The sequence below is a fragment of the Seriola aureovittata genome, chromosome 17 (genome assembly GCF_021018895.1).
Source record: "Seriola aureovittata isolate HTS-2021-v1 ecotype China chromosome 17, ASM2101889v1, whole genome shotgun sequence".
In the NCBI taxonomy this organism is placed as follows: domain Eukaryota; kingdom Metazoa; phylum Chordata; class Actinopteri; order Carangiformes; family Carangidae; genus Seriola; species Seriola aureovittata.
The window spans coordinates 19,607,861-19,630,538 of NC_079380.1; the positions used below are offsets into that span (position 1 = coordinate 19,607,861).

A 22,678-nucleotide genomic window follows, 5' to 3' on the forward strand; every position below is an offset into this window, starting at 1 on the left:
GAATACAATCTTTGCTGTATAACACATAAATCTTGGTCTAAAAAAGATAATGTTTATTTTGTTAGCCAAGAATTTAGACTCTCCATTGCAGGAAGATCTTTTATACCCTTAGCAGACAACCATTTGTCTGAAAATTGTACTTATTTTATTTTATTTTATTTTGATGTACCGGTATTCATCAGCAGCAACTGTGCATTTAAAGTGAATACGCTTTTATTCTGAAAACATCCTTTCCGCCGGCCAGAGCAAAGACAATACTTCCGGTCTGTGTGAGAAAGGCGGAATCGGCGGCCCTACAGAGGGAACAAAGGACGATTGACTGAGTACGTTTACGCTGTTTCCAGCACAATTACTTGAAATGTAACATTTTTTGCCATTTCTTAACTTCGGTGTAAAAATACTTAAAATATATTTCTGTTGCCTTTTAGTGATTTAGCAAGTAATGGTTATTACCTCCATGTGCAGAGCTAGCGGGAGCTGGTATTGTCCCTTACTTTAGCTTCAACAGCGAGGTTTATTCAATCATCCTGCAAGCGTTGCACACTTCAGAAATGGCAGTCGGTCCGTACAAACGCGTATTTTGTGTGTACACGGGTTCAGAATTATTCATAATTAACTAATTAGAAAGAAGCTCCAATATTATGGGGCAAATGGTCTCTTTGTGTTAGCAGGTTTGGCTAGTAGGCCAGGCCGGGTGTGCTAGCTTTTAAGGCCCAGTCAGCCGTTGTTGTTATTAATGGTTACCAGCGGTAGTCAGTCATTTTCCGGTTTCTTGTTGCTGCTGTGCCTAACAAGCAACTAAACTGTAATAGCTGAGTGATTGCAGTTGAATTAATGTGGGTGATTTCTTTGTCTTATCCAGGTTAACCAATATAAAAATGGCCTGTTCCCCATAACCCAATCTGAAGCCACGATGTCAAGTAAGTAAAAATACATTTTACTATTGGTGACGAAAATCCACTTAATGGTGGTGGTTGTGTTCCTATTGATATTACAGAGAAAACATATTTCATGGTTTTGATAATAACGACCAATCAATAGTAACAGGTTTTCTTTGCTTTCATTCATTACCGTTGGCCTTTTTTTTTTCTTCGTTCAGAGACTCGATCACCAAATCAAACGTTAACATTTTGTTTAAGTTGTTAATATTTTTAGATGTAATAATAATCCTATCATTCTTGGGCTACTGGAGGGACATTGGCGGATATCAGTCCAATTTACATGTCTGTCTGTTCTTGCCACATCATTTTTTTTCAAGAGGTTGGGATAATAGGAACAACAAGATAGTGAACTGATCAGATTTAAAAATTCATATTGTGTGTAAAAATGGCCTTCCTGGTCAAATTTAGGTAGATTCTATCTGCTTGGATTTAAAGGTTTGGTTCAGCTAGATGTCTCCAGGACCACATTTTACCCTGTTGACGCAGTTTTAAAAATACTCAACATTCATACAGCTGTTTGTTCAGCAATACATTTGAGGTAGAAACTAAAGAAACTGATCTCCCTCCAGTTACACAATAAGTTTAATAGCCCATAGGAAGATGCAGTGCCTGTGAACATCATCTGTGATGTGAAAACATCTCATTTATATACTCACGATATCTCACACCATATGTGATATTTTTCATAATAATGAGAAAAGTGTTTTTTCCCAGTGATACATTTTGTACTAGAAAAATTAGGTCAGACTCAGGGGCTCATTGACTGATGAGTTGTGTTACTGATGTTTAGGTGGCAGACCCAGTGTAGAGGGATTTTATGAGGCAAAAACTATCCATAAAATATATAAACCATACACAGTAGGTTGATGTAATAACTGACTAACATTACTTTTTTTCTTTCTCGAACAGAACGACCATCCTACGCCCCTCCCCCTCCCCCCGCCCCAACAACAGTAAGTGGACAACTCTGGGTTCCTGTCTTATTTACTATGTAGTAGCCAGGGGCTGCGCTAGGTCACTGTTAGTACACGTTAGTACACTCTTTGGTTCCTATTTTATCTTTCTTTCATGCTGTCTTACTCCCTCTTTATCCACTTTTTATATTTCTTTCATTTAATTTCTTCTGTATGAAGACACAGAAGTTGGCACAAATCTTGTTCAGCCTCCCCATCATCGCTCTCACTCCTGCTTTCTCCTGTCATACCACCACTTATTGAAGGTCTTGCACAGATGGGGTCAGTTTGCCTCGTGTGCTTTTACGAAGCATTGTTGCTACTGGGGAACAAGTTCCTTTGAAATCTGTTTTTAAGAACTTAAAACTTTTAATGTTAGTAGACTTGCGTACAGTGAAGGAATCAACATGCTTGTTTTGTTGCTTTTCATTTCCTTACATTCAGCAGCAGGGCACAACATGTGTAAGGTTGAGGTGCAATTGTACAGTCAACAAATACAAGCAACTTGTGCTTTAGAGGGGATAATTTGAGCTTGTTGCAAGGTCTTGGTTCACATGTTGTGCACACACTCTGAATGCCAGCCTGCCGAACAGTTGACGTCATGGAAAACAAACAAACAAGCAAAAACATATATTTTCATGTTTCCCCTCCCTTTTCACTTATTTATGTTTATCCCTCTTCCTCTTGTTTGTGAGCCATTTCTCATTCGTGTTTTGTCTCATTTGTCTTCCATCAGCAAATGCCTTCCACCCCTGGGTTTGTGGGCTACAACCCTTACAGCCATCTGGCCTACAACAACCTCCGGCTGGGAGGGAGCTCCGGAGGCTCCAGCAGGGTAATGAATTGATGGAGGGAGGGTATGGGGTTTAGGGGAAGTAAGCAAATGTCATGGACTAAATACACAGGTATGAGGAAAAGGTGGAAAGACAGCAGCATTAAAATTAAGCTCATGAGGTCGGGCTCATACAGAGGCTGTTGGGATGATGAAGATGACCAAAAATGATAGAACATATATATATATTTGTAACGATGGTCTCAGGCTATTTTAAAAACTTTTATATGGAAACGAAGAAGAATAGTTTTGCGAAAACCAAAGATATTGGGAAAAGATGTTAAGGATTTGAACAGTGGGAACTTAATGAGACGTGAATTTGTAATCCAGGTGGACAGTGGTGACAGCAACAAAGGGGATATAACCTTCATTTGGCTGCATTCATTTGGGTTTTAGACGAGTTGTTCTGTTCAGTTTTATAATAGAAGCTCATTTGCAACCTCCACAGTTTCTTTTTTATAAAGGGCTATCATCATTCCCCCAGTCATTCACTGAAATGCACCACAGTTCCCGGGCTCGGTGCATGATGCTAACAGTATCAACAACAACAATATCAACATTGACTGCTGTATATTAATTTATTATTTACTACTTCAAGTGGCTAAAATCTAGAGCACCTTTATTCTCTCAGCCCCTTGACCCCCAAAACTTGTGTGTTAGACCTTAATCCTTATAGCCATGTAGAAACCCAGTTTCTCCACCATACTTAATGACATCATGTCAAATGTTATGAAAGATGAAATTGCGCTCGCTATGTCCCTGCTTCTTTTTGAACTCAGACTTTCAACACCTAATCGTGTCGGGTAATGACTGAAACTCAGACACGAGTGACTGTTGCAGAGATTTGTTTGTCGAACGACCACAAGAGGCTGGTTTGTGAGCTTTGCTACTAGTGCTAACACTGCAGACTTTCTGTATACTGTGATGCTGGGTAAAGATATCACTTTAATAGAAATCTGAACCATGCCACAATTTCTTCATCTTATGCGGATGTTTAACTCCTCACGGTCGCTCATCTTTACATTTTCAACAACATATTTGTGTGTGGGGTTTTGTTTTTGTTAATAATTCTCAGTTATTGTCAAGATCATTTTTATCGCCCAGCTCTGTTTCAAAACATGCAAGTGTTGGCTGCTAAAATTAATTTATATCTATTCATGCATGTAAATGGTTTGACATTCATCAGTTATGTTTTTATCCAGTTTTTTGAACACATTACATGTTATGAATTGTTATGTTTTCGTGTACACCATGATCAGACCATAATCAGTGGATGTTTTATGACACTTTATTTGCTTTTCCCTCCTCTCTGAACCTCTGTCCTTCATTTGTTTATTTCCCCATCACCTACATCCCTTCTATATCCCCATTTATTCATTTCTCCCCCTCTTTGCCCTCCCTTTTTTGTCTTTCTCTCTTTTTCTCTCCCCCTCCTACAGAACTCCTCAGGCATCACTGTCCCAAAGCCTCCCAAGCCTCCAGACAAGCCACTGATGCCTTACATGCGGTACAGCCGGAAGGTAAGCAGGAAGGTAAGACACCCATCCACGGTGTCTGCTTTTACTGCTTGTCCTCCCATCCCCTGAAAAGGTGCAGCGGTTTGAGGGTGGGAGACAGCCAAGCCATGACGCCTCACCACCACCTCAACCATCTAGTGGAGACTTTCCACTCTGTTATCCCGTTGGCTTACAGTAGTCTCCAGTGTTTGTCAAGCGCTAAAAAGAAATAACAAGCATGTGCAAGCATGATCCGCTCCTGCCTCTTTATTTCCCTCCTTGTTTGGCCCTGTCTTCACCGCTTCTCTAGTTTTACGGCTGTAATTCTGCTTAAAGACAAAATCTACTATAAAGATTCATGTTGCCATAAAACCAGTGATTCTGTCTTTAGAAATATTTCATTCTATTTCATCCTGCCTTTTTGCAACACTTGACGCTTCACCTTTTTGCCAGTTAATAAATCTGTCCGCTAGATGCATCATTTAGGAGCCCTTTTTCTTATGCACTTTTCCTCCTTTTATTTCCTTCACTGCCTTCTAGTAGTATTATTTACAATTAACTGCACTTGACCTGTTCTGATCATATCTTTTGTTTGTGTGTGTGCGTGTGGGGGAAACGCTTCTGCTTGTGTACGTGTTTGCGTCTTGTGTTTGCGTGCACCTGCAAGGTATGGGACCAAGTGAAGGCGTCCAACCCAGACCTGAAGCTGTGGGAGATTGGGAAGATTATCGGAGGCATGTGGAGGGACCTGACCGATGAAGAGAAACAGGACTACCTGAATGAGTACGAGGCTGAGAAGGTGAGTGGACAGACGGATGCAGGTCTGCACAGTGCTCCCTCTGTACTGAACTCTCCATCAATCAGGCCTAATTAAAGCCACTTATTAAAAGCCATATAACAGCCTGCTTGCAGTTTGCCAAACAGCATTTAAAGGAGACTGAGAACACGAGGAAAATTATTCTCTGCTGTGATGAGACAAAAATTTAACCTTTTGGAGAACTCCATCTTAATTTTTTTTCTCTGGTCTCTCTCCCCCTCTCAGATTGAGTATAATGACTCTTTGAAGGCCTACCACAATTCCCCAGCCTACCTGGCTTACATCAATGCCAAGAACAGGGCTGAGGCTGCAATGGAGGAGGAGAGCAGGCAGAGGCAGAGTCGTATGGACAAAGGCGAGCCATACATGAGCATCCAGCCCGCTGAAGACCCTGATGGCAAGTATTGCTTATGGATGTTTGAAAACCAATAACTTACACATACAGAGTATGTGTAAGTTACCTGTTAACCTATTCCCTCATGGTGGTCATTTAAGTCTCCTCTTTATCTTCTGCACAGACTATGACGATGGGTTTTCAGTGAAGCACACAGCAGCCGCTCGCTTCCAGAGGAACCACCGGCTCATCAGCGACATCCTCAGTGAGATTGTGGTGCCTGACGTCCGCTCCGTGGTCACCACAGCCCGCATGCAGGTCCTCAAGAGGCAGGTCCAGTCTCTTATGGTGCACCAGGTAGGATGGCAGAACTAACCCTAACCCTTTGCCATGCCCGGAGAATATGTGGGCTGAAAGGAGCTCGGTGGCCTCTCCTGCTTCACCCTGTGTCTCTGGTTGATTTTCAGAGGAAGCTGGAGGCAGAACTTCTGCAGATCGAAGATCGTCACCAAGACAAGAAGAGACGCTTCCTGGAGACCACTGACTCATTCAACACTGAACTCAAGCGGGTACATCAGAACTCTTTCACATAGACAGCTGAGTGTGTAGTGAGGAGGTGGTTTCAGATTGTTCAACATCCTTTCGAATAACGTTCGACAGACTGATTTTATTTAATTACCTGAACAAAATATGAACTTGATCACAAAGAAAGAAGAGTATTATCACTCCTGATTTGTAAAAGACAAAAGTAGCATTGTCTTTTACAAATCACAATTTTAGAAAATGAGTCATAACACCTCATTTTATTTACATATATTTGTAAACCTGCAAGTTGTTTTTGCTACTTTGTCATTAGATTGGGACTCTTGTAAATTGAGAATTGAGTTGTGTTTTGAATCCAGTGTTTGGTGTGTCTCCAGCTGTGCAGTCAGAAGGTGGAGGTGGACATGGAGAAGCTTGCAGCAGAGATGGCTGCTGCTGAAGAGGCAGCCCGGCGCCGGGCAGAGGAGAGGGAGCGCGAGGCCGCCGAGCAGGCGGAGAAAGCTGCGCAGCAGGCTCAACAGCAGCAGCAGCAGCAGCAGCAGCAGCAACAACAACAACAGCAGCAGCAGCAGCAACAACAACAACAACAACAACAGCAGCAACAACAACAACAACAGCAGCAACAACAGCAACAGCAAGAGGCTGCTGGGAACAAAGCTGCAGAGCAGAGCAGTGCTAATGCTAAAAGCACAGCTAACCCCACTTCAGGGACCAAGGAGGAAGACATGCCCCCACCAGTGGCGACAGGTATGTGTTTGTGTTGATTTAATGTTTTATATGTCTTTACCAGTGGTTCTCAAAGTGTGGTCCGGGGACCCCCAGAGGTCCTTAAGGTGGTTCCAGGGGGTCATTAATTTTCACTGTAATCCCATCCATAAGTAACACATTGAGAGAAGGTATGACTGCTTTGGTCATGGGTTTCAAACACTTTGTCTAATATGAAATCACAGTACATTTCATTGATCACATGTCTTAAAAACGACGTAATCATATACTCTGTGTGTACGTCTCATCTGTCCTTAAAGGGAGAAGCACATAGACGTTGCACCCAGTCTGAATGGGTTCATGACAACCTTATCCTTCAAGAGAATTTCAAGTGTTCAAACATTAATTTGGTCCTAAGCAAATCTTTCTGCCTGTACTTTATTACCTCCACAGATAAAGCAGCACCTGCAGAGACCTCTTCAGAACCACATCCTGCTCCACCTCCCGCATCTGATCCTCCCTCTTCTGCCTCTGATAAAGCAACTCCTCCCCCTGAGCCTCCCAGGGAAAGCAGCACTCCAAGCAGCAGCACCCCGAGTGACGACAGCAGCAGCAGCAGCAGCAGCAGCAACAACAACAGCAACAGCAACAGCATGCCCGCTCCACCCTCAGACAGCACCCCGGGAGTAGCAGCCCCAGAACCCCCAGTGGCTCCGGAAGCTAATTCCAGTGCAGCTAACCCTAACGTTGTGTCTGCAGCACCTCCACCTCCCCCTGCCTCAGAAGAACCAGCTCCTCCTCCACCACCACTACTACCCCCTAGCCAGAGCAGCCAACAGTATGATATGTAATAGTCGATGTGTTAGGTACACAGTGGTAGCTGTAGAAATCCTCCCTGTGCTGCAGCCCCCCACCTCTGGATGGAGCGGCAGGTGTGGAAGAAGTGGGATTTGTATGGTGGCTTTTAACACACAGTGCTGAATGGCTGAGGGTCTGTTAGTAAGGTCAGCAAATAGTTAACATGTATTTCACACACGAGCTACTGTATGTAGGGTTTTCATCAACTAGCTTCATGCATCTGGACCAAACAAGGGGAAATTAGGATTTTGCTTAAATCTGCGCATGTTTCCTTTAAATTTATTCAGCAAATGTGAGTGGGTTCAGTGAAATGTCACCAAAGAGTACAAGATTTGACCAGACTGAGTTTGTACTCCAGGCATCATACGAGCCGTTCTTCTTTTCTAATTGTGTCACTGAAAGGATTTTTTTTTTTTTTTTCATTTAAAATAACCTCACACAGACTGATGCTAGAGGGATGTTACACTGCAAATGGTTAGCAATAACCCTACTAGCTGCTGGGACATCATTGTACAGGTATCTCACTCAACACCTTACCTATTCTGCTCCTGCTTATTGTCCAAAATCCATCTGTTACCTCAGATACATTTCCAGTTGTCAGGGTCCACATTCACAACGTTGATAGTAATGCTCATTCTGAATAGGGCTGCAACTAACCATTATTTTCATTATGAATTTAATATGGCGGTTATTTTCTCAATCTATAAAATATTTGAATTCAAACTTCCCAGGGTCCACAGCAACATCTTGGTTATCAGGGCACAGTTAAATGTTGCAGAGGTTGGGTGAGCCCAGCATTCATGTTAATCACTGGGCCCTGTGCCATCATAAATCCTCCTGCCTCGTGGAAGGGAACACCATTCTTTCTCCCTGACTGGCCGCACCTTTAAACTGACTTGAAGTGGTAGTTGGGGTTATTTGATGTGGGGTTGTGTGAGGCATTCATCTATAGTCGGTGTGTTGCCTGCAGTAGATTCAGATCGGCGATCTGCCAGGTTTCGAGAAGCAGTCCCCGAGCACAGACGCTGAGCGATGAGCTGCTGCAAAGTAAATGTGTTTCAGCTACTTTAAAAAATGCTCACAGAAAAAGCTAATATCAGTTTAATTGTTGCTTTAATTTGAAATTTTTCATAGCTTTATCTGCTGTCAAACAGCCCTTTACTTTAGAACTACAGTTTGTGAACCATTGAACTATATTACTACGCACAAGTGCAATCTGCAGCTCTGTTTGAGTCATAAACGGCTAAGCATAGGTGCGTATGTGTGTAGGAATACAGTAGTTCAACAGTTGAAAAAAATATTTAGTTTCAAAGGAAAGGGCTCTTTGATGGCAAAATAAAGCAGTGAAAATTTCTCCAAAAAAAGCAACACTTAAACTGATACTAGCTTTTTTTTTGTGGGCAGCTCATCACTCAGCTTCTGTACCGGTGTTTCTGCTGCTTCCCTTAACTCACAGCGCACTGATCTGAATCTAGTGCAGGCAACACACTGACTATAGATAACTGCCTCACACAACCTCGCATCAAATAACTCGAACCATCACTTTAACGTGCTTTTAAGCAAACAGTAAACATTTAGCGGCTTCACACACCTTTTGAAATGTCTTGTTTTCGACCAACAGCCCAAAACCCAAAGATAATCAGTTTACAAATTGTGATGGGGAAAAGCAGAACACTTTCACGTTTTGAGAGGCTGGACATTTTTGCTTGCAGCAAGTTACTGAAATGATTAAATGATTATCAGAATAGCTGCCTATTATTTTTCTCTTGATAGATGAATCACCTTGGCTCTAATTACATCTCCCTGCTGTTGTTAGAAGGGGAGTCATGTCATGTAGCAGTGTGTACATTGTTCTATGGTACAAACTTGTCTGTGATACAAAGTAAAGACACCGGGATGAAGTGACTTTAGGAGTTGTTTGCAGGGAGAAGGCATTGCTGTTTTTTTTGTTTTTTTTCAAATACATGCATAACTTCCACTGTGTAGACTTAATACTGAAATGTTTGAATACTCCTCAGTTCTCATGTATAAACCTTTAAATCAGCCCTTGTACTTTTCTGAAATAAGACCACAGGGGTTTGATTATATATTTCACGTTCAGCGCTGGGCGGATTTTCTGGTGTTGACGGTCAACAATGCATGAAAGGCCCCAACACCCCTCCGCCTTCCCTTTTAAAACACCTGAATTTTCTACTTCGTCATTTTGTTTGATGTGCAAAACAACTACTGTTAGTTCTACTTTGTGTTTTTAGAGATCTAGTGGAACCTTTTAGACAAATATAATCAAATTCAGCCTTCGTATTAAACCTGTACTCTTTGAAACAGATGCCATTTCTAAGACATTTCAGTTTAACTGGAGACGACACGTCTTGGTCGTCGTGGAAGTGACAAGTTTCCAGGTCTGGGGGAAGCCACGTTTTAATTATTTGTGCACCGATAGTCTGCATGCTATACTAAATACTAACCATCATCCTGTAAGCATTTGAACAATAACTGAAGTTTTAGTGAAAGAGTTGAGGCTGAGCAAAACTGTTGAAATTTAAATGTAGGACAAAACTCATAATGTGCGCAAGAAACAGAAAAATTAAGTGATGGGCTCGTTCGTCTCTGAGGTGCCTCTTATAATCTGTGGATGATAAAAATGACCTGTGTTGAGTATAAAAAGTCAATATGGATGTTTGTTCCCTGTATTCATCACATTTATGTAGAAAGAGCTGACACATACTCAATTAGCATTTAATCTGTAACGTTTAATCTGTAAGAGTTTCTCTACAAGTTGAGACCATTTTCTTAAAGACTGCATTGCTCCTTTAGACTGGATATTCCCGTTAACACCACAAGTGTTCAACAACTTCAGCAGAGAAATGCACAGGCTACCCTCATCCAAATGTAACCTCAGTCACTTATGCATTTAAAGGACTATTTTCTTACTTGAATTGGACTGTTTTTAGTAATATGCCTCTGTTTTTTGCATCTTTTTTTTGTACTGTCTAAACTTATCTATCCAAATAAAGGTGATTTCTCAGTCGGTGGCTGTCTTTGACGTTTTTCTGCTACACTGGCAGTTGATAGTAATAATTTTCTTTTTGTAATATTTTCCCATAACTTTGGAATTAAATTTGGAAATCGGATCTTAATTTATCTTGGTTGAACTTTTTTTTTGTTACTGATTATTTGGGGGGTTTTAATGTTTTTTTATTTTTCCAATGTGGTTGTTCACTGTAGTTTCCTGTACAATATACAGTTTACTTTCAAAGGAAAGCTAATAGTACACCATAAACCATAATAATGAAGATACAGATAAACAGTAAATAATAAGATTAACCCTTGTGTGGTGTTCGGGTCTGTGGGACCCGTTTTCATTTTTTATCAAAAGAAAAATTATATGATTAAGTATTTTTTCAAACCCAGACTCATTGGCCTTGGCTCATTTTCTGTGAAGAATATTTATCAGAACACATTTTCAATGACCACACATTGTACACCCCCCCTACACATTTCTATTACATACAAGATGTTCGGGTCCACTGGACCCGGGGCTAATAAAAGTATGGAAATTGTTGTACCTTCACTCTGTCCTCCACCAGTCTGGGCCAGCTGTTAGTGTGTGTGTGTCTGTGTGTGTGTGTGTGTGTGTGTGTGTGTGTGTGTGTGTGTGTGTGTGTGTGTGTGTGTGTGTGTGTGAGTGAGTGAGAGTGTGTGAATGTGAGTTTTGTGTTTCTGCCACTGCCATTCCCACACAAGGTTGCAACATTGTTGCAAAATTCAAGTACCAACACCTGTCTGCTCTCACATTCCCGTACATCTTACCCTCTGTATTGCGGGAACCAATCTTTATTTTCTCATAGTCTATCCCAGCTGCAAATTGGGGGCGGGACACTATAAATATAGCTTTGCCAGTGTGGTTCCTTATCACAACTGATCAAGATGGCCAAAAGATTCTCTGTTCAGAGGGCCTTGCAATTGGTTTTTGAAGAGAGTGAAGCTTTTGATGATGATGTAGGCCTGGAGGAAGAGGTTTCAGAATGTGAGGATCACATTACTGAAAATTCAGAGTCTGACAGTGACTTAGAAGAAGCGTATGAGATTGAGCATCAGCTAGCTCCAAAACAAAGATGCCATTTAGGGGCCACTGCCCCTTTAGGCAGTATATACCATCTACACCTGCAAAATATGGTATAAAGATCTGGGCTGCCTGTGATGCCACTTCCTCATATGCTTGGAACTTACAAGTCTACACAGGGAAACCTGATGGACCCTCGTGTGTTGTATAGGCTGGTATGAAAAGGCAATGTGTTCAATGGGGCTGATGTGTTGTCTAAACTGACATGGTTACTATATGTGTTCAGCTTGTGTTGTGTAAACTGACCTGAATTTGTTAACCTCCTAAGACCCGAGCTCTATACTTTGCTATATAGGCTGATTGGGACCTGAGAAAAATGATGTCCACATATGAGGACATTAGTTTTAAATTTCGATTACTGAGTGGCAGTATAATATCCTCATATGTGGTCACCAGGCCTTTGTTGAGAAAAAGTTAGTATTGTGGTCTAGAGAACCCAAAATGTGAGGTCCACATATGTGGACGCCAGGTCCTAGGAGGTTAAATTTCAAATGGTGTTCAAATAAATGAAAATCAATAGTTACAAAAAACCTTGCTTCATTTGTAAATTTGTTGAATTTTTTCCAATCATATCTTGATTGTTATTGATTTTCTTTTTTTATTACATTTTATTAAAAAACAAACAAAATCGAGTAGCACTTTAATTTGTAAGTGTGATCTAAGAAAGGTAAAGGGCAAATATTAACCATAAAAGTAAATGCTGTTTACTGTATATTGCTTGTAATTGAGATGAAGTAAACATCTGTTAAGTATTTTAATAGAAAATTGTTTGATTGTGTTGAATTAAACCCCAACAAATGCAGCGGGTCCACCAGACCCGCCAACACTGGCTGAGTAACAAAAATATGAACATCACACAAGGGTTAAAAAAAACCTGAACTTAGAAAGTGCAGTGAGCTCTATATATTGAGACCCAAGTGTTCAAGATTAAATAATTAAAATGTGAAATAATCATGTTATCAAGAAATTACTATAAACCAATAAACTTAAAAACTCAGCTCAATATTTTTAAACATTAATTCATCCTGCTGTGTTTATGCACTGGATTAATTCATACTGTCTAATGTGGAACACTGTCACCATTAATGTGCACAGTATGTGCAGATGTAGTCTTCCATATTCCTGAGAAAAATAAGTATATACTATACTGCATTTTTATATGATAGCATGTCAGACAATATTATGGATTATTAAACAATTCAGTAAAAAACACATTAAGCATGTGTATAGAAATGCATTTATATGTGAGGTTTACATGCAATGCAGTTTATATTATAAAGTAAAAGTGTAAAATAAAAGTATATATAGTATAAGAATATAATGCAGAATGCAGAAAAAAATCCTTAAAAATCCTGCTTTTTAATTCTATATTTAAAAAAACTTATTTCCTGAATTTATTTCACTGCAGCTAAATTAAGTGAAAGTGGAGCTCTGGAGTTAGTCGCTGCTTAGGGACTTGTGGCCACCAGGGGGCTCCAGACTGGAGAACTCAGAAGTTGAGGAAAATATGTATTGCAGAGACAAGGTTGTGATTTCGCTTGTATTTGTTTTACCTCCACAGACCCCACTGTTGCGTGTGGAAAAATTATAATAACTGTAAAAAGTAATGCATCATTTTAAAACATTAAGAATGTTTTTTTGAAAAGGCACCAAAAAGAGCACTGAAGTTAACAACATACATCTGCCTGACAGTAACCAATCTGGTATCACTTCATAATATGGGTACAAAACACATGTTGAACTAATGCACAAGAAATACTTGACTCTGGATGATTGAATTAATTTATTCAGGATGTATCATAAGATAATGATTGATTACCTTATAGCTGATTGATGGTACATCCTGCATTAAACCGTATCCATTATTTAAGCATGTGTTTTGAACCCTTATTATAAAGCGTATGTAGTTTGTACTCACTATATTTACTTGCAGCCCATAATCTTCAGCAGAATCCATTTGTCTACTAAACTAAACTAAACTAACTCATTTTCTTGACAGTATCTAATCTCTTCAGTATAAAGACCAACTCATTTTGAGTTGTGGAGTTACTTTATATTTATTGAAGTCTACTGCTGGCTACTTCCTGTATAGCCTTGATGAATGAATGAACTGAGCCTCGGTTCAGTGTCAATTCGAATTGACGCGCATGTATGAGCGTCACTGACGCCCGTGACTGTGGGAGGAGACGCTCACTGGAGCGCAACAGATAAACACACGGACAGTGTTGATGTCGGTGCGGGTAACCTGTCCACCATGAGCCACCGGTACTGTGCGCTCAGCTGCCTCCGCGTCGCGCTCGTCCAGCTGCCCCTGCTGCTGCTTCTCACGCATGGTCCGGGGCGCGTCGCGGAGCTGGCGGTGGCGGCGGAATACTCCTCCAAAACCGACTTGGACTACGAGTTCGGGGACTACAGGGGCAAGTGGTGTATCGACGACCACGGTTTCGTCTACGGCATCGGAGAGGTTTATTACCCGAGCCCCACGGCGTGTCCGTGCACGTGCACCGTGGACGGTCCCGTGTGCGTCCGACCCAAGTGTCCCCGCATCCACCCCCGGTGCACGCGGATCAGATATAAGGCATGCTGTCCAGTGTGCGAGGCTGTGGCCAGGGTCTGTGTCTACGGGGGCAAAGTTTATCGGCTTCTAGAGGAATTCAGGGTGAGAAAGATCCAGTCACCCACCGTCACCCCACACCACCCCCTCCCACTGAAAGGTTCACAAAGCTTCAGGTGCAGAGCTGCAGCTGCTCAGTGATCGTGCGTCATTTCAGATTTACGCACATCACCCATCCGTATGTGATTTCCTTGTACTGATTTAACCCTCTGTAGTTACTTAACATTACGTTATTTCTCATTTATTTTGGTTGCATGACATAATATTTTGCACATGTAAACTTTCAGGTGTCTGTTGACACTAAATGTGATTTTCTACTGCATCCATATAGAGTTATCATTATGTTCATAAAGACTATAGTTATTTGGATATTATCCTTGCTGTATGTACCCTGTTGCCTTTAGGTACCCATCAAATCCAGTGCACACAGCAGAACACACACGGTGCTGGACTGGTGTGTGTCAGTTAGTTTGTGGTTTTGTGTTTTCTTTTATGAAGAAATACGTTGAGAATATGAAAAATAACTGAAAAAGCAGAAACCTTAAAACTACAGAAGCTCTATGAGACAGGGTACAGGACTAGGTGTTAGGATAAAACATCTGTGTCTGCATAATCCATCCTGTAAGTATTCCCCTGCTTGGAAGTTCTCATGATTTCTTGTCTTACAACTCTCACACCAGTTTTAACCAGGGCTGCGGGAAGATGTTTTAAGTTGGGGTTGCTGTAGTGGGAGGGGCATTTTACCCCAACCCATACAATATGACCCATACAAATACAACATAGGCCTACAACAATACTACTGCAACACAGACCAAAAAAGGAGCAGCGGTAACAACAACAGCAGCCAGGTCTATAGACACACTCTTACTGAGCAAATGCTATTGCACAATACTGCCATAACATTGCAATGTCCAAAAGTCTATTGCACAAGCCACACAAGAACATATTCAAATGTGCACATTTTTTCAACAAAGGTGTATCAGTGTGATGTTAAAAGTAATTGACAACGGAAAAAAACAAATAATTTACCTTGAGCTGCGGGCCAGGTGCTCCAGTAGTTGTAATAATCCATATATGGCCTTCCGCTAACGTGTTATGGAAATGAGGTCCCTCATAAGGGCATGGATGTCCAATGAGTTCAAACTGTCAGTGTGGACATGCATCAAGGAGAGGTGAGTTTGTCTCTTCTGGGTCTTGGTAGTGCGGAGTCATGTTTTCAGGCCATGCAAGCTGGGGCACCAAATCAAGCGGTTTTTCCTCTGCTACATTTTCACGCAAGCAAAACATACTCCGACCACTTCCATTTAGCAAACCAAGTTGGTGTAAATGCACGGCTGAAAGTTGCTGTGTCGAAAATTTTGGCCGGGAAATTGAAGTTGGGTGGCTGGAAAGGCTCCTCAAATGCCGCCAAATCAGTCCTAGCTTGACACCTGTTAGCAACAGGCTCCTCGCTGATAGTCCGGCAGGTGTCTTCCTCTCAAAGGAAAAATTACAACCAAACTAAAACTCTGTAGTGCTGTTAGAGCTGCTCTCCTGGGAAGAATCGACTTCATCTCTCTTTAGCTGGTGGTTTGCCAAAAAAATGCAATACGTTTTTCCTCCGTTTTGATTTTACCCTTTGCTATCAGTGCAACAGCAGCAGGTTGTAAACTTTTTATGTAGTCTATGGTTGTAAACATACAGCTTCTACCATAGAGTTGACATGACCCGTCCTACACTGCCCCCGATTGGCTAATAATCACCAAGTAATTTGATTGGAGAGGCTAATATAGAGTATAACCATAACAACAGTGGGGCTTTTAACTACGTGTATCACTCCGCTTTACAGGTGTTCTATTAACCGTTAATTGGCGTTACATTAACGGTCGTTATTATCTTAGATTGTAACAAACTTTGCAAAGATTGATATATTTCCAGAAATAACATTTGAATTAAATTATGCGTGGTCATCAGAAGAGGATGAAGGGAAGAAGTCTGGATACTTCAGCGCTCACCTGAGGTAACGTGTAGACGAAGTAGCAAGCTGTGTGCAGGTCAGGTCAATGTGTTGCTAGCAACAGACCAGTCCAGTTGCGGAACTATTTGTGTTGGCGTAGCCACATAAATGATGAACAAATCACAATCTGTTGTTGCTTATTTAATTACTGTGACGCTTGTAGAACTGTTGTTTAAAAGCAATATCACACTAGAGGTGGTGGCGTACTGATTATCATTACGGCTGTGATTATCTTCGGTACTGCGGCCTCGTATCTATGACCGAATCACAGCCGTGCTGATATTCAGTACGTCACTCCCTCTCGTAATATTGCTTTTGTCTTTGCTGGTTTGGATTGGTAAGGTTTAGGCATGAGGAGTGAGAATGGTTAGAGACAACGTAAGAAGTCATTAAGAGTAAAACTGGTCATGTCAACGCTATAAAAAAAAAAAAAAAAGTATGCTCTCGCCACTAGGCGGCCTACTTCCTGCGGCCATGGTTTTGGTTTTAACATAAAAACCTCAATGTTTTATTGTTTTGAGTTCTTTTTACAGCCACTGTTCTGTTACTTGCCCTGCAAATGGTTAATACAGTTTAAAGCACTACAGAGCAAATAAAATGTAGTGTTCAGTCTCACTGCTCACATCAACACACTTCCCAGCCACAGCAGGCAGCTTTTTAAAGGTTCCATATTTTTACACTTTTCCGGCGTCTTATTGTGCTTTGATATCCATATCAAGATATATTTGTGATTTTAAGATCCAAAAACTACCTCCTATGTAGTTTTACATCCTCTCTCTCAAGCTTCTCTATGGAGCTGTAGTAACAACAGGTTGGTGAGCTGATTTTGTTGTTTTGCCTCAGCACCGGTGACAGGCAGGGCCGGAGCCATATTGTTTTCGGGTTGTCCGTCCGTCTGTCCATCCCATTCTTGTGGACATTCACTTGGACTCAAGGATGAACTGATTAGATTTTGGTGGCTAAAGGTCAAAGGTCAAATATAACGATCATGACCTCACAAAACATGATTTTTGCCTTGTGAACGCAGTATCTCCATTAGGCCTTCAGGGAATCCCTTCAAATTTTGCACAAATGGTTAATATTCTATGTGACTCTGGATAAACAGGTATGTAATCTGAAACTAGTCGGATTGGCGGAGGCATACAACCACAAGGAGGTGATTCTAGTTTTGCTTTGGTGACAAAGATGTTGCTCACATATTGTGTTAAGATCTAATCTGACAATGACAACCCATCCTGGTAGAGAACATGCAGCCTGCTAAATATGAATGAGAGTTTGTGAGTGAGTTATAAGCCAGGTCTATTAGCTGCTTCAGTCTCATTTGTGCTGTTGTGTCATCATGTCAAGAAACAGCAACTATACTGACCTGAGGGCATGTGCTCAGTGGGCGGACAGACATTAACTGTTTTATGTAATGGTGGTGTATTAAAAAAAGTCCATCCAACTAGTCCAATAACACTAGATACAGATGAGCTGCGCTTGTGCATGTGGTGTGCAGGTCTAGTCACATCCTTCCTGTACTACCAGTGACACTGACCTCACCCATCACTTCCCCCATGGTCTCATTCGCCTACTGTAAATACACTATACTGTCATAATTAACTAGACACATTGACACGTCAAGTAATCTAATGTAAAAGCTTGAAGTCAGTGAAATTCTAATGGTTTGTGTGTTCCAGTTGTCGAGATGTGAGCGATGTCGCTGTGAGGCCAACAGAGAGGTGTACTGCAGCATTTCAGACTGCCCCGCCCCTCACTGCGTCAACCCCACCTACGAACCCAACCACTGCTGCCCGATCTGTAAGACGGGTAAGTCTCAGTCACTGCTTTCTTTCTGTCAGTCAAACACTTTGGTCTGTGACAGGGTATCACTGTCACTAATTTCAGGATGTCCATTATATTTGTTTTTTATGGTCCCTAGAAAACAACTAATAGTTTTTCACCCTTTTTGTGTATGTGTTGTGACTTGTTATACTATATTCATGGAGCCCACTGTACAGCTCTTGTGGAGTCCGACAGCTTCATGGGAACCCACAAATATAAAAGGCTGTTTGAGGGTTAACACTTGGTTTAAGGGTTAGGGTAAGGCATTTAGTTGTTATGGTTAAGTGTTGGGGTAAGGGGCTGGGGGATGCATTATGTCAATGACGGGTCCCCAAGGTTATAGTAAGACAAGGATATGTGTGCTGCTACATATATGTGCTGTCACATCCCATGTGATTTTCCTCTTAATACATACACACACACACACACAAAAACACTTATAAGCTTCTTCCCCTGTGTGTCATATGCATCATTGTGACAGTGTGTGTGTGTTCACTGTGCAGCTCTCAGAAGCAGCACCGGTTACATCACCTCACACACACACACACACACACACAGCTTACACAGCCACGCCTGTTATGTCATACATGCTTTCAATGCCACTGGAATTAAAATCCTTCTCTAATATTGGAGGGATTTGTGTGTGTGTGTGTTCGTGTGTGTGTGAGTGTGTGTGTGTGTGTTCGTGTGTGTGTGTGTGTGTGTGTGTGTGTGTGTGTGTGTGTGTGTGTGTTCGTGTGTGTGTGTGTGTGTGTTCGTGTGTGTGTGTGTGTGTGTTAGACGCTAAAAGCAGGGATAATAATAACTCCTGTATTATATGTTGTTTTTTAAGTCAAGTAAGTAAGTAAGCCAAAGCAGCTAAACAATCAAAAACATTACTTCTTTATGTCGCCTAATGAAATCAGTATAAAGATGCTATTTGCTTCCCAGTCACTTTGCTGATTTCTGGCAGTTGTTGTTAAGTTGTAGTTTCTATTTTAACAGGACAGACAGTGGGACAGATGGTTTGGTTTGTTGCGTCATTGTTCGTTTTTTTTATTATTTTATTTCCCCTGCTCCTAAACAAATTCGCTCATGTCAGCTGTGTTATATTGAACACGGTTGGGTCTGGCAGCAGATTAACAGTACTTCCTGTCCTCCTGCCGCGCCGTTGGTAATTGTTTCACAGGGTGCTGCCAAATAAAGGAACCCCCATCTGTGAACGAGGAATGCAAATAATATCAAAGGCCGGCTGTTTACATTTCATCTTGCATGGCGTTCAGTATGTACAGTCTAAACAACATTTAACTGCTTTACTGAAAATATCATATATGATAAACCCATGATGGAGGGAGCAAACAGACAGAGTGTTCAGAAAGGATTCAGACCCCTTCACCTTTTTTCACATGTTGCAGCCTTATGCCGAAATCATTAAATTAATTTTTTCCAGTTGGAGACTTGTCCCAAAGTCATTCCATCATTATCTTGGCTGTATGTTTCAGGTCATTGTTGTGCTAAAAGGTCAGCCATTGCCCCTGTCTCAGGTCATGTGCACTCGGAAGCAGGTTTTCTTCAAGGACCTCTGTGTTTTTGTCTGTATTTATCCTTCCCTAAGTTCTGACTTGTCTCTGTGCACATGGGAGAAGTTTGCCTTGAATGCTTTCTGCCAGAAAAGTCTTACTGTAACCCCAAACAGTTTTCTCTGCTGCGCCTAACCATAACCCAACCAAAGCCGTAAACTCAACTGCGGAGGGACGCGCTCAGGGAAGCACTATTCTAACGAGAGGGAACAGACTTTGACACACGACAGACTGTACTGTCTTTCCTCAACCTCTAGGTCCCAACTGCTTTGCCGGGAACAGGGTGATCCCGGCAGGGGAGCGTGTGAACATTGACGAGCAAACGGTTTGCTACTGCACCTACCGGGACGGGACGTGGCACACCCACCCCTATGCCACCTGCGAGCAGCGCCCCCAGCCCAGCGAGCCACCTGGTGATCGCACCGACTCCCCCAGGGACGAGGAAAACAAGGGGAGAGGGGGTAGACCGTTTAATCCCAGACTGGATGTGATACCGTGAAGTGGCGTGTTAATTAAATGTGTCAGAGAGCTCTGCAGGTACAAGTAAACTCTATCTGTTAGTATCAGGAGAGGTTAACTGGGCTTCAATATTTCAATATAGCATTACTCAACTTGCACATTTATGTTGAAAACACAACCAGTGAGATTATGTTACCATGGTAACAAACAACGACACCTGCGCTGTGCAGTAGCACCCAATAACAAAACACAGGAAAAACATGGTGAGAGCAATGACAGGGGAAAGAGTTTTTGGAGACTGCAGCCATTTTTTTTTTTTTTTTTACAAATCAGATTTTTCTTGTCATTGTTTAACCTCTTCATACTCTCTTGTAACTGTTGAATTCTTCCAAAAGACAAACATTTTCTGCTGTGGTAAACAGAGCTCAGTGGTTGGATGCAGTTCCTCGGTCAGCCATTTTTTTATATAGAAAAAAGTCCTTCAGAATTCATTGTAAGATAGTCAAGAACTAAACTCAAGAACTAAACTACTTTGTGCAACGGATGAATTTAGACTCAGTCTATCTGAAGGCTGATTATTTGTTATATCTGAGCCACAGTCAAAGTCTGTCTTTGTGAAACCGGCTCCAGTATAAAGACGAACAGACACTGACAGCAGAGATCACAACTAGAAATTTAAAAAAATGACTAGAAGAAAGTATTTGAGTTTTCTGGATATGGATGAATCCAAGTTATCGTCTGCCCTCCTGCACTTGTAGTTTTTTCATGGGAGCTGTATTTTTTTCTGTGATCGCAAAGAAATGATTGTTTAACTTCATTAAAATCACAAACGTTTCAGTTTCTTATAGCACCTGCTGTAGTTGATTACAGGTAGTGGATCAGAGGCTAGCCTGGATGTAACTTCATGACTTCAGCACTATGGCGTGTTGAGACCATGTCAACTACAAATGAAATACATCATTAAGTTTAAAAAAAAAAAAAAAATGAAATCACAGGTATTTACATACATTAATTAAAGTGAATTTCATGCATCAGTGACGTGAGCTGCTCCAGCAAAGACAAACTGGGCATGTAAAGACCAAATGGCTGGTCTCCAGAGACCACAGAGGAGCCACAACACAGTGCAGCCATATCTGGTGGACCGTGGCCTTCAGAGATGCTTCAGTAAAACTGTAAGATACTCTGCAGGGTGGTGGGTGTTGAGGGAAGGAGAGGCATGAAACCACAGCACCCTACAAACCCACATAGATTGACCGCACATTTTACTCTTGGACACCTGGTCGTTTTTATTTATCTTTTTATTTATTTCAATAAATGTCAAACTACTGTCACGGTCTATTTGAGGTCTATGTTTGAGTATTTATTTCAGATCTTTTAAAATTTTGTTTACGTCAATTCAGAGTGACAAGAATTAGCATGAGAATATATAACTCACATTGAAAATTAGAAGTTTGATATAGTACAAAAAAGGACCATTGCTGACAGTAATTGTTTAAATAATCAATAGATAATTGTTAATGTCAAAAACAAAATCTCCTATTCTGCCTTGTGTGTCATATTTTAAATATTTGGACTGTTGGCCCGTCTCACCATGGACTGAGATTTTATAGACTGATGTATTCATCAGTTAATTAAAAACGGGTTAGTTACATGAAATACGATAAGCTACACGAAGAGGAATAAACTGATGGGTCTTTTTCAGCACCTGATGCTGGTGTTCAATCATTTGCTGTGTCAGTTTATACCCTCCTTGACATCACATATAGATGGAGATTGTGGGATGCTCTTTTTTTGTGTTACAGTCCCACTTTCCGACTGTCAATCTGATGAATGTATGGGAGATGGGACGGAGTGACAGAAGGGAAAACAAGTGTTGGGTGCAGGTGGTGTCCTGGCTTCTCTCTGCGGCCCTGCTGCTTTCCATCTGTCAGCAGAGAAGCCAGAGATGTCCAAGTAGACCAGACACACACTCTCAGCTGAGGATGAGTCACAATTTACCTGGAGTAATAGATGCTACATATACATGTAATGTCAGAGTGCATGCCCGTTTGTGTTGCTCACCCTTACTATGCATTGTAAATGTATTGTTATATTCCTGTGGCAAAATTTTATTCTTTTTCTTACCCATGCTCCTGTAGTGTTCCCAGATGAAAATCACCTGTGTATTTTCTGTCCTGTTGTTAGAGTTAATGAGTTTATGTCCTCACCTTCTTCACAGGTTCAAACAGGCCGGTATTCAATGGTACTCAGGTGTATGACACTGTTTCCCAGTGTTATGTTTTACTGTAGTCTGAGCACTTTCCTAAACACCCTCTCTCTCTCCCCAACGTCTTTTCTCATCAGTGAGTAGTTCATAGCTGTGTAAGAACTGTACATAGGCACATAGGTTTCTTAACGCCCTCTTGTGGTAGGTCTGAGGACATGCATTAACAAGGTGCAACTGGAGGAGGAAGTAATTTTATACCTGGGTATAACTAAAGCCCATTTTTATTTTACCTCATCTTTGTTACTTGTTTATTTTTCTATTGTGTATGTTGAGCAATTTTTCTTTGATATTTGTTGTTTATTCTTCCATTATGAATATTGAGATCTATTTTGTTATTTTTGTTACCCTGCTGCTTTAA

At 41.3% G+C, this 22,678-nt stretch overlaps 2 protein-coding genes across 5 annotated transcripts; both read left to right on the plus strand.

Moving 5' to 3' along the window:
- The first annotated feature begins 221 nt into the window (after positions 1-221).
- Positions 222-10,507, plus strand: LOC130185121 (SWI/SNF-related matrix-associated actin-dependent regulator of chromatin subfamily E member 1-like). 4 transcript variants are annotated; one of them, XM_056401383.1, is made up of 11 exons: positions 222-323; positions 863-920; positions 1,851-1,894; positions 2,631-2,729; positions 4,166-4,258; positions 4,890-5,021; positions 5,265-5,436; positions 5,558-5,730; positions 5,841-5,942; positions 6,294-6,663; positions 7,075-10,507. In XM_056401383.1, exons 2-11 carry the CDS (start codon positions 914-916, stop codon positions 7,470-7,472), a joined length of 1,590 nt encoding a protein of 529 aa, XP_056257358.1. In that variant the 5' UTR covers positions 222-323; positions 863-913; the 3' UTR covers positions 7,473-10,507. The 4 variants fall into 4 exon arrangements, with proteins under 4 accessions (XP_056257358.1, XP_056257359.1, XP_056257360.1 ...); XM_056401384.1 differs by having other exon boundaries at positions 4,166-4,246; XM_056401385.1 differs by lacking the exon at positions 2,631-2,729.
- A 3,119-nt stretch (positions 10,508-13,626) lies between these two features.
- Positions 13,627-20,552, plus strand: si:dkey-283b1.7 (von Willebrand factor C domain-containing protein 2-like). Its single transcript, XM_056401887.1, has 3 exons — positions 13,627-14,261; positions 17,892-18,021; positions 19,853-20,552. Exons 1-3 carry the CDS (start codon positions 13,857-13,859, stop codon positions 20,092-20,094), a joined length of 777 nt encoding a protein of 258 aa, XP_056257862.1. The 5' UTR covers positions 13,627-13,856; the 3' UTR covers positions 20,095-20,552.
- Positions 20,553-22,678: the final 2,126 nt, after the last annotated feature.